This window comes from Tiliqua scincoides, chromosome 5 (genome assembly GCF_035046505.1).
Source record: "Tiliqua scincoides isolate rTilSci1 chromosome 5, rTilSci1.hap2, whole genome shotgun sequence".
Classification (NCBI taxonomy): Eukaryota; Metazoa; Chordata; class Lepidosauria; order Squamata; family Scincidae; genus Tiliqua; species Tiliqua scincoides.
In genome coordinates, this window is record NC_089825.1 from 116,558,715 (window position 1) to 116,570,761 (window position 12,047).

General features: G+C 49.8%; 1 protein-coding gene across 1 annotated transcript; it reads right to left on the bottom strand.

Moving 5' to 3' along the window:
• Positions 1-8,502: 8,502 nt before the first annotated feature.
• LOC136653371 (vomeronasal type-2 receptor 26-like) lies at positions 8,503-11,832 on the bottom strand. Its single transcript, XM_066630276.1, has 2 exons — positions 11,823-11,832; positions 8,503-9,401 (listed from the first exon to the last, which is right to left on the bottom strand). The coding sequence occupies exons 1-2, from the start codon at positions 11,830-11,832 to the stop codon at positions 8,503-8,505; spliced, it is 909 nt and encodes a 302-aa protein (XP_066486373.1).
• Positions 11,833-12,047: the final 215 nt, after the last annotated feature.

The window sequence follows — 12,047 nt, forward strand, 5'->3', positions numbered from 1 at the left end:
GGGCTAACAATCCCCACAAAGGAGCCGGGCAGTATAGCTTCACAGGTCATGGCCTTACAAGGGGAGACCATGCCATCATCAGGCACTCCCTGAGTGGGGGGTAATGCCCTGCCTGAGAAGCATGCATGCACCTCTCTGTCTGATGTCCTGCAAAGGATTCTGGACAGGCTTACAGCTTTGGAAAACAGCGGGCCTTCCACAGCAGCAGTGCCAGTGGCTGCTGTGTGGTCACCCACTGGCCCAACTTTGACTGCTGCGCAGGAACCTACAGAGACCTCTTTGGGCAGCGCTGCTGTGGCAGCTCCGTTAGAGTATGGCAACACTCCAGAGTCCCCCCTGGCGGCCGGGGCCGGCACGGGTGAGTATGGTTTGGGTGCCTTAGCAGGGGTGGTGGATGTTTGGGGCAGTAATGGAATTCTGTGTGCCCCGCAAGGGCAGGTAGGTGCCATGAGGGCTGGTGCAGGGGGACAACCAAGATCACTCCAGCCCTCACCTGTTGAGGGAGTTTTGGGGAGAGTCAGCCCCCCCTACAAGTCAGTCTTTCCAAGGCTGCCAGCTCAGGATAGGGAGCTATTCCGGGCCCAGCATGGGGGCATGCAGGTAGAAGATGTGCAGGCTCCCTCCCCCCCAGGGCTGGGCCGCTTGATTTTTCATGGCTCAGCAAGGTGCTACGATGCTGGTGGCACTTGCCCAGCAGGCGGTGGCAGCATTGCATGCAGGTCCCCCTCAGGGTTCCCCGGCTACCCCATTGGTGGCTCGGGGGGCACCCCGGGGGCCAGTGGGCTGCTTGCTGTGAGCATGGCAGCGCAAGGGGGGCTTCCAGGCATACAAGTGGAGGGTTCCTCCGCTTCTCAGCAGGTCAGTTCAGCCCCGGCCTAGCCTGCGGGATTGCCTGCGCAGGTCAGGCTTGGGCCGGCGGTGGGCGCATGTCCCCTATCATCTCCAGCTTCCAGGGCAGGGGTGCTGGGGGCACCCCCTCCCCCCATGCCATACAGGGAGGAGGCCCTCCTGCTTGGGGATCATCTGACCCCTGCAATTAAGGAAAAGATATGGAGAGGTGAGTACGTGGATCTCTTCAGCCTTCTCCACAGGGAGCTGGAGCCTGAGAGCAGGCCAGGGGAGTGCCTCACCTCTCCTGGGATAGGAAGAATTCAGAGCTGTGGCTTCAGCTAGTGGTGCCGGGTGGCGTGGCTGTGGGTGAGCGATCTGATAATGGACACCTGATTGCCAGGAGTGTGGGTTCTTGCTCTGTAGGACCAGCTCAGACAGGGACACCAGGCCGGCGGGTTCAATCCCCGCGGGTTTGCTTCGAGTACGTCTCCTCGGGGCGTTGTTCAAGAGCAAGTTGTGCGTTCCAGCACACTTGTGGGCTGTGTGGCGCAGGCCACCCTCTCACCTCCTGCCCGAGGAGTTACGGGGCCAGGAGAGGGAGGGGCCGCGGCTCAGGTCAGGAGGTGTGGCCGATGCTGCTGTTTCCAAAGGGGCCAAGTCCAATTAGGCTCGACGAGTTGGCAGGGCTGCTGAGCAAGTACCCTGATCGCTCTGCGGCGATATTCCTATGGGAGGGTTTCACTCAGGGTTTTCGAATCCACTTGCCACACCCCAAGGGCGTGATTTTGGCTTGAAACCTGAGGTCAGTCACGGGCATGGAGGACATAGTCCAGAAGAAGATTGCCATGGAAGTGAGTTTGGGGAGAGTTCTGGGCCCCTTTCCTACTCCCCCCGCCTGACCTCAAGGTTTCCCCACTGGGGGTGGTTCCCAAGAAGGCCCCAGGGGAATACCGCCTGATTCACCATTTGTCCTACCCCGCGGGGACATCGGTGAACGCTGGCATTCCTGACCAGTACTGCATGGTGCACTACATGTCTTTTGACCAAGCAGTTCGCATATTGAGATGGTGCAGCCTGGGAGCTTTTATGGCGAAATGCGATATCGAGTCCGCTTTCCGCCTGCTTCCAGTGCATCCTATGGATTTTTGCTTACTGGGCTTCGCTTTTTGGGGCCAGTTCTATTTAGACCGGTCGCTGACAATGGGGTGTTCTCTGAGTTGTGCCACTTTTGAAAGCTTTAGCACTCTGCTGGAGTGGGTGCTAAAGAGGCGGTGTGGAACGCGCACTACAGCTCATTATCTCAATGATTTTATTTTTATGGGCTCAACTGGCACTGGACAGTTCCAGAGGCTGCTTGACACTTTTGAGTCCCTTGCACGCGATTTGGGGGTCCCGCTGGCTCAGGTCAAGACTGAGGGCTCCTCTTCCCACATGACCTTCCTAGGCATTGGGCTTGACTCGGTGTCAGCAACTAGCAGGCTCCCGGCGGACAAGTTGAGGGCTCTAGCGTCCCGCTTGCAAACAGTTATTCGGGTGCAGAAAGTGACGCTGCATGAATTGCAGGTGCTGGTAGGGCATCTGAACTTCGCTTGCAGGGTAGTTGCACCAGGGAGGGCTTTCCTGCAAAGATTGTGCGGGGCCATGGTGGGGTTGTGCTCGCCACACCACAGGATGCGGGTGACAGCGGCCATGCGGGCAGATATGGTTGTTTGGCTTCGTTTCTTGGAAGAGTTCAATGGAGTTTCATTCTGGCGTTCTGAGCAGCTGCTTAAGGCAGATCTTCAGGTGCACTCGGATGCAGCGGGGGGTCTTGGATTTGGCATCTTCTGTGTTCGCTGGTGCACTGCACCGTGGCCATGGATCTGGGTGCAGGTCGGCATCACGGCCAACCTTACATTCCTGGAGCTTTTCCTGATAGTGGTGGCTGTGCACATCTGGGCAGGGGAGTTCCAGAACGCCACGGTGCGCTTCTGGTGCGACAATCAGGCAGTGGTGGTAGTCAAGAACTCCATGTCTTCCAAATCCCCCAGGGTCATGACGCTAGTGCAGCAGTTTGTCTTGCAATGCCTGCGCATCAACGCTCTTTTTGTGGCCCAGCATGTCCCCGGGGTGGAGAATTGCATTGCGGATGCTTTGTCTCGATTTCAGGAGGACCATTTTCAGGAACTCGCCCCCGAGGCGGCGCCGTCCTCAAACCACATGCTTCCCTGGCTCTGGGACCTTGGCTTACAGAAATAAACGAGGTCATATGTGCCTCTCTGGCACCCAGCATGCAGCATGGCTACTCCTGTAAGGTAACAGAGTTTGCTGCATTTAGACAGGTGGCTGACTTGCCCAGCCTCTGGCCAGTGCCAGCTGAGCATCTTCTGCTCTTCCTGCTTCACCTGCAGAGGTCTGGGAGGGCAGTTAGCTCCCTTCCAGGTTTCATGTCTGCTATAGCCTTTGTTTCCAAGGCTGCAGGATACCCTGATTTCACTCAGGATTTCAGGGTGAGGAAGATGTTAGAGGGCTTCGCCAAGAGAACACCCCCTGTCCGTGACCGCAGGCGTCCCATCACCCTTGCGTTGCTCGGGGGTATTGCTGGGACCTTCATGGCCCTTTGTTCATCACCATATGAGGTTCAACTTTTCAGGGCCACCTTGTTCACGGCCTTCTTTGGCACTTTTCGACCCAGTGAGTTCCTTGCAAAAAATAAGGCTGATAGATCTGCACGGGCCCTCCAAAGGGCAGACCTGACCTGGTTACCCAGAGGAGTTTCATTGGATCTCAGAAGGTCTAAGACGGACCAAAGGGGCATAGGTTTTTTGGTAACCCTTAAGGAGGTGGTAGGTATGCCATTGTGCCCGGTTACGGCATTACAGGAGTATTTAGCGCTCTCTGGGGAGCATAGGGGGGCCCTTTTCCAGCATATGGATGGCTCTCCTCTCACTTTATTCCAGTTTCGGGCTATTTTGTCACGCACATTGGGGGCTTTAGGCCTGCAGCCTAGGGAGTTTGGCTTGCACTCCCTTTACATTGGGGCAGCCTCTGCAGCGGCCAAGTTGGGTCTATCAGGGGAGGACATTCAAAGGATAGGTTGTTGGCGTTCGTCAACTTACAAGCGCTATGTGCGCAACTAAGGTCACGCTGGCGTCCGGGGCATTCCCCAATGGGTGGGGGAGCAGCAGCGAAGGGGATGCCTTGCAATGACCTCTCTGCTTTCATCTTGCAGGACATGGTGGTAGCCCTGTATGCGTGTTAATCTGCGGCCATTCCATTGTCTTTTGGGCCCGCAAGAGGGCGGCTGCTACCCTCCTTGGATCGCACCTGGGCCTCAGCCCGGCAGTGCAGGTTGCTTGGTTAGCCAGGCAGGGGATGCTATGGGGCCAGCTGCTGCCCACGATGATGGAGTTCCTGCAGGTGAACCCCCCACCTGATGTTTTGGTGCTCCACCTGGGCAAGAATGACCTATGCAGGATGTCCGGTCTCGCTCTGATGAACAGAGCCTGCGAGGACATCACCACCCTTATGGGTTGGCTACCTGGTACCACCCTGTTCTGGTCGAATCTCTTGCAACGTCGTATATGGTGGGGGGCCTTCTGCTGCGCTAAGGTTGAAAGGATGCACAGGAAAATCACCAAGGGCATTGGCTGCTTTGTGTCCTGCGCTGGTGGCAGGGTGGTGATGCATCCCGCAATAGTGTTCTCACTACCTTACTTGTACAGGGGCGACGGTGTTTATTTGTCTGAGGAAGGTGCAGACATCTTTCTTAGGGACCTGCAGGACAGCCTTAAGGCGCTTCTTCTCCTGGTTGGGAGCGGGGGGTCAAGCTCTAGGCTGACCCCTCCTTGTGGCAGGTGGTGCGGGCTAGGAGGCGTGAATGGGATTTTCAGCATGCACCTTCAGGCGGCATAGGCAGGGCGGAAACTAATTTCAGTTATCAGGGGCTCGGCGGCACGAGGATATAGACGGGGCCCTGGCCGGGACCGCAGGGCACACCTCAGAGGCTCAGCGGCTTGAGGTGGTGCAGCCCACGGTCCGGCTGCCTTCCCCTTAAGGGACAGACAGGGATGAGATGCACAACCCAACAGCGGGGCGCAACTTGGAGTCGGGTGCATGCCCGCCTGGGGGGCAGAGGTGTTCTGGTACCACCCAAAGGTCCTGCCTCTGCACCACAGGGGATTTTCGCTGCCTCAGATGCTACAGGTCTCAGCCTCCTCTTCTGCTGTAACTGCTAAATAAAGTGGCCCTTTCTCCCATATCTGTTGTCTCGAGTGTTCATTGGACAGTGCGGAAACAAACTTGACCTACCTTAGCGAAGCAAAGCACTTGCCTTTATACAGATGAAGGGTAGTGTGAATCATGGCCAATTTCCCCTTCGTCTCTACCTCGCACATTTTGGGCCCAATCCTATCCCCTCCACAATCTGTTGATGCAAAGGTGCCAAAATGGCAACTGCTGCATCAAATGGTGGGGGAGAAAGGAGCCCAGGAGGTCTCCTCTAGGTAAGGAAACAATCATTTCCTTACCTAGAGATAAGGCTCTAATATGTGGGTGAGTCTACTCAGGCCAAAGATAGTTATTTTGCTGGTCTATCTTGACTCCACACCATCCTGCCTGTGACTGATAGCATCGACCTCAGCTTAGAAGGGAGCAATGTGTTACAGTTGTTGCTAAAAATTATTTATTTGGGTACTTAAAGACTTCAGCTTCTGGAGGATTAGGGTGGCTATGGCCCCAATGCTGTGCTAGCCTAACAGTTCATTGGTAGAATGCAATTTCTGCTGGCAGAAGGGAGAGGATTCTGGCCAAAGTGACATTCCACTGAAAAGTGCAATAAGGCTACCAGCACCATGACTGGTGGCTGAGCACATGGGGTAGCAGAGAGTCCACCACCTGCTGGTGCTGGAGAGATGGTGTAGGGATGGGTGATGGTAGGAAAGCAGTGGGGAAAGGGAGGAACGGGAGAGTTTCGAACCCTGAATTGGCAGTGCCGCTTCCAATGGCGACACCCATTACAATGTTGAGTGGGACATCATGGGGTCCTCTCCAGAGTTTTGCCCTGGGATCAGCTGCCTGCTACCAGAACCGATTATGTATAATGTCAGGAATTAACCCTTTGAGAGTGAAAATTGCCTTTCTTTTGAGAAGAAATTAACCTTGGGCATGATCTTTTTTGATCCTACCTCAGCTGATCATGAAAAGGGAAACTGGGCAAAAGAGCCAAGACTGCTTTCCAATGAGAAAGGGTGTGTGACATATTGGCCCATATAAGAGAGCTGTCCATCATATACTGGCACAGTGGCTTTAGGTTATGGAAAGGAGTTGGGGGAGAAGAAAAGGCTGGAATGAGAAGGAAGTGGACTACCAACTGCAAAGCAGTCAAATTCATTCACCCTCCTACATGGGTGTTGCTGTTGTTCTGCACCTAATCAGGTGTGCAAGGAAGAATTTGTGACAAGCCTGGAGGTCAGTTGCTTAATTAGTATGGACTCCTTGATTGAGTTTAGCCATGGAGTTGCTGAAAGCAGCTGCGAGGAGGTGGGGGCAATCCTTCCATTTATTGCTAATGACTTTCTGACAGGTACTTTTTCTACTCTTTTTAATATTGTGCCTCTTGAACATATATGATGGATAGATGGATATGATCTCCAGTGCAATTGCCATTAGAATGCTATTTCTTTAGACTAGATCAGTGGTTCTCACACATTTAGCATCGGGACCCACTTTTTAGAAAAAAAGAATCTTGTCGGGGCCCACCGGAAATGATGTCATGACCAGAAGTGACATCATCAAGCAGGGAAATTTTTAACAATCCTAGACTGCAATCCTACCTACACTTACCCAGGAAAAAGTCCTGTTTACTATCATTGTTAAAAGCATATAAACAGTAGTCTGTTAAAAGTACGGGTCTGTAACATTTGCAGTCACATGCTATGGTAGCATCAAGTCTCATAGATTAAAAATAAAATATTGAAATAAATGGGGATCCACCTGAAATTGGCTCGCCACCCACCTAGTGGGTCCCGACCCACAGTTTGAGAAACACTGGACTAGATTATTCAGTCCACGGACATTCAAAGCAAGCATTTTAACACTATTGTTAATTGTTAAGATTTAAAATCTTATTCTTATGTATCTCTTATGTCTTTTGTATGTCTTTTGTATGTCTTATTCTTATGTATTCTTATTATTATGTTCTTATGTAATCCAAGACTCATAGATTTCAGCTGTGCTGAAATTATAAAGGGAGAGTGAACCAAATGCAAACTCCCAATTTCTTGATAATAAACAATAGTAATAGTGAAGTAAGATACACCAATAAGTTATGCTGCCTGACCAGTGCCATTTTGTGCAGAGCATGTTTGTGGTACAGCCTAACCATCATGAGGTCAGGGAAGGAAAATTCTAGTGACCTAATGATTGGTCACTTTACTGGGTTTGGAGCTTCTATGGCTGTTTTCTGGTGTCTTCATCAATCTGCCCTAGTGTTCTTTGAGTTACTGGCACCCAACTGCCCTCCCACTGTGAAGTCTAAGATTAACTTCTTGCCCATTTAGCTAGAATCTTTTGCTGTCCACCTGATTGACCTTGGCTGAGAATTCTTTTACATATTCCAGATTGTTTTATTTGAGTCTTCTTTCCCCCTTTTTGTCAAGCTGATCATTTCTAGCACTTTGAAACTCCTTGACACAGGATGCTGTGGTGGAAACTGACCTAGATGCGGTTAAAAAGGAATTGGGCACATGTACGGCGGTAAAATCCATCACAGGTTACAAGCCAGTTTGACTATATGCAACCTCTGGGTTTTACAGGAGCCTATATCTGAATGAAATGTGCAAGGATACAGGTATCTTGCTGTCTTCAGTGCTCTTTGAGACATCTGGTGGCCCTCTGTGAGATAGAGGAAGCTGGACTAGATGGGTGCTCAGCCTGATTTAGAAGGGCTTACATTCTTATGTACTCCAAGACTCATGTGACTTGCACATGAGGGAAACTGATTGTGTGTGCAAGGATTGATTGCAGTCATTCATGGTATACAGTATCTCCATGAAATTGCACGAAATATGAATGCAATATACATTGATACTCACTCACACACACACACACACACACACACACACACAGAGAGAGAGAGAGAGAGAGAGAGAGAGAGAGAGATTTCCAGACTGAAAATTACATGAACAATTGAACAGTCTAACTACTTAAGACAACAAAACACAGTTCTGTTTCAGCAAATGGACATGTGGTGCCACGGGATCTGAACTGGGGGCCAGTTTGGAATGGCCCCTGAAAGCAGCAGTGGTGTTGATGGCCTGCTCCGGCTATAAGTTACTTGTTTAAGCACAGGTAATCCAGCAGAGTGGCCTGGGTGGTGGAAGGAAATGGAAGCATTCTGAGAAGGAAAGCAAAGGGGCAGAACTGAGGTGGAAAGAGGGTGGTGCTATCTCCAATCACTCTCCTCTTCATTTTTGTTTACTCTCCTCACATCGACATCAACTACATATATAGATCCAAGAAGATAATTGGAGAAGAAGAGATTACCCCATAATAAGGGAACAAATGTCCCCATACCTTGAAAAGGCCTCTGTGACTGACCACCACCACAGGATACTGAGCACGCCTTGTTGCCATGACTGCATCCACGCTGGGAACGTTAGTTAGGAATGGAGCCAAAGACCATTTAATTCTTCAAATCTTTCTAATAAGTTGTTCCCTGTTATTCAGTTCAGGTCGAAACACAATAATGTAACATTTGGGGGAAAAGATGCAACCCAGCAGCCCAGCACTGGAGGCCAAGATAGAGAAGATCTCCACAACAACGATGTACTTGCCCTTAGAGCTCAGGTAGGATGGAAGAAAATAGATCCAAACACTGCAAAAGACCAGCATGCTGAAGGTGATGAACTTGGCTTCATTGAAACTGTCAGGTAGTTTCCTGGCCTGGAAAGCCACAGTGAAGCTGACAAGGGCCAGGAGGCTCATGAAGCCCAAGACACAGTAAAACATCATCACTGACCCTTCATTGCATTCCAGCACAATCTCACCCATCACTGAATGGAAATCAGCATCTGGGAATGGGGCATTTGTGGCTAACCAGATCACACAAATGGCTGCCTGAAGAAGAGAGCAGGAGAGGATAATGGAGTTGGCCAGTCCTTTCCCCACCCATTTCCTCATCCTGCTTCCTGGCTTGGTGGCCATAAAAGCCACAACCACAGTGATGGTTTTTGCCAGCACAGCAGAAACAGCCACAGTGAAAATGATGCCAAAAGCAGTTTGTCGGAGGAGACACATCACCTTCCCAGGACATCCGATGAAGAGCAATGCAGAGAGAAAGCAGAGCAGGAGGGAGGTGAGGAGAGTGTAGGTGAGACTCCGATTATTGGCCTTGACAATGGGAGTGTTGTGGTGCTTCATGAAAGTTCTGAGCACCAGCGCTGTGATCAATGAAAAGGAAAGGGCAAAGCAGGTTAAGCCAATGCCCAAAGGTTCTTCATAAGAGAGGAAGTTGATATCCTTGGGTACACATAGATCCCTCCTTTTGTTTGGATGGGTTTCTTTTGAGCAGTTAGAACAGTCCACCAAGTCTGGAAAAGGAAATCATTTAATTTCACCAAAATGGCAGAGATATCAACACTACTAGAGGATTCATTCATTGCTTCTCCTATGGGAGGTGCTGCAGATGGAAAGGATTATCCTTCTTTGTGCATCCTCCTTCATTGTGCTGGGTCAACTGGAAGAGAAGTCAGGCTGCAATCCTATCCTCACTTTCACAGGGGTAAGCCAAAGGGGTAAGCCAAAGGATAATCCTTTCCATCTGCAGACTATTACTTGTGAGTAGACTTGCATAGGATTAGGCCCTCACTCAGCTGTGCTCGGAGCTGCCTCAACCCAGATGTAAGTGGCAGAGGCATGATAAGGTCATTACATCACCACCAATTAATTCCAGGTCTACATACTCAGTGTGGTGATGCCAGGAAGCGGTAGGAACCTCACTGGTTGAGCCATCATAAACTTAAGCATTTTGCCCCCACATAGGAAATAGAATTTCTTCAGAGAGGGCTTCACATCTCCCTCCATGTTTTCAGTGGCTCCATCATTTTTTTGCCACTGCTTTTATAAAAATTCTTGCACTTGGGGAGGTGTCCATTCCTGGTCTGCTGAGGTACCTCCTTTCTTTATTTTGCTATCTTTTATGGAGCTTTCAATTCATCACTTAATCAGATTGAATGGGGGTGGAGACCATTTTTAAAATTATGCTTTATTGTATTTTTAAACCTCTTCTGAATTGCTACCCTCAGGTGTAGTGGAGCTGCAGTGAGCTTTAGGAGGAGCTCCAATGCGCTGCTCCATATTAGCAGTGAGCATCAGTCTTCCTTTTTGTGTATGTTCCATGCCAATCTCATGAATAGCTCAATGCATATTTCTTACCCATCCGATTGGAGATCTTCCCTTCTGGACATGGGACACAATCAAAGCAGCAAAACGGTTCTCCCTCCTTCACCTTCTTGTGAAAACCAGGAGGGCAGCTCCCAGTGCATACAGAAATGGGTCGTGACTAAGCCATAAATGAAGGAGGAGAATGTTAATCTTGAGAAGAACTTGGAGTCTGTGATATTCTTGGGAATTTTCGTATCTCACTGCAGTGATATATGAACTACATTCACATTGTTTCATGACGTTGTCTCCATGCAGACCTTGGAGATACTTGGGCCATGTGGATACGCCAGTCTTCTCACCTGGCTTCTATCTGAACATGAAGGAGTGCAAAAGCTGAATGCATTTTGAATGGTATGACTGGCGGGCAGCCCAATCCTATTCCCACATGTGCCATTCATTCGTTCTGATGGAACGCGCTCTGCATACAATAGATGTATGGATAGATGGCCAGGAAGAAGTCAGTTAAAATGTGTTTTACTTTCAGAGTCTGCCAGGTTGTCAATGGGTCTCTTCAGACCTACACCTGGTATTAGCTGAAGTAAGTCCAAGATGAGTTAGAAGTCATGTTGGGCCAAGAAAAAGAAATATACCCTTCAAAATGTGGAACTGTGTTTCAGGAGATTCAGTGGGCTCCCAGTCTGCCTATCTCTGGGCCTTCACTAACAACCTGACTCTTCCAGGAGGGCTTTCTTAGGTTGCTTTGGACCTGTGAAATAGTTTGCTGACCATTTTGTTTTGTTGTCTGCTCACTCTGCTGCCTCTCAGAGTACTGGCTGTCTTATTCTTTGAGTGACTTTGATGGTAGGTATTTTGCTTTTGTAATTTACCTCCGGCTATCTTGAAATACTATACAGAAATACTATAGGTATTTATATGCCGCCTTTCTTGGTCATCAGATTTCTCCTCAGACTTTAATTCAAGGCGGTTTACATAGGCAGGCTATACTAAATCCCAATAGGGATTTTTACGATTGAAGAAGCTTCTGTCTTTCAAGAACCACAACATTTCAGATAGGTCTTTTATGATCTGGTATCACATTCTGGCCTCCATTTTCTTCCTACACAGGCTGACAGCGGCCAAAGAGCAGGTGGAATAACTCAGCATAACTCGGCTAGGCTTGTCAGCTGCTTCAAGGTCTCGCCGTTCACGGTGCCGGTGGCCTCGAACTGGCGACCTTCGGATGTTATCTTCAGGCAAACAGAGGCTCTACCCTCTAGACCAGACCTCCTGCCCTGGAGGAGCACTAAATAAATATTATTTATTTATTTATAAATTTATTTATTTATTATTTATTTGCCTCCTGCCCTGCAGGAGCAGGAGCACTAAATAAATATTATCTTCAAGCAGGTCATGGTTCATGGACTTGTGGTGCAGGGGTGGTGGATAAGGTAGAACCCCCCTCACTGGCATCCCCCAAAAGCTGACGCCATGTCTGTGAGTGCGCACACACTCCCTCTACTGTCCTACCACTTCCTGAGTCAGAACAGCGGCCGGAGTGTGTGTGCTATTGCAGAAGCTGCGGCAGCAATGATCTTTTGGAGGATCCCAGATGGGTGCTTCTGCCTCACCTGCTGCCATGGCACTATACGTCCCTGTTACGGTTTAATACTGGTTTTGTAGACAAAAATAGATACTCAGATGTCCCATTCAGACAGTCACGAAACCCTAACAATAAACTGTGTCTCATAGGAGACTGTCAACTTCCACATGGTTGTAGCTTTGGTAGTACTGACTTACAATTTCCTAGCTACCATGTGTATTGGAATTGCGGAAGATCTGGCGAGGAGGTAGAT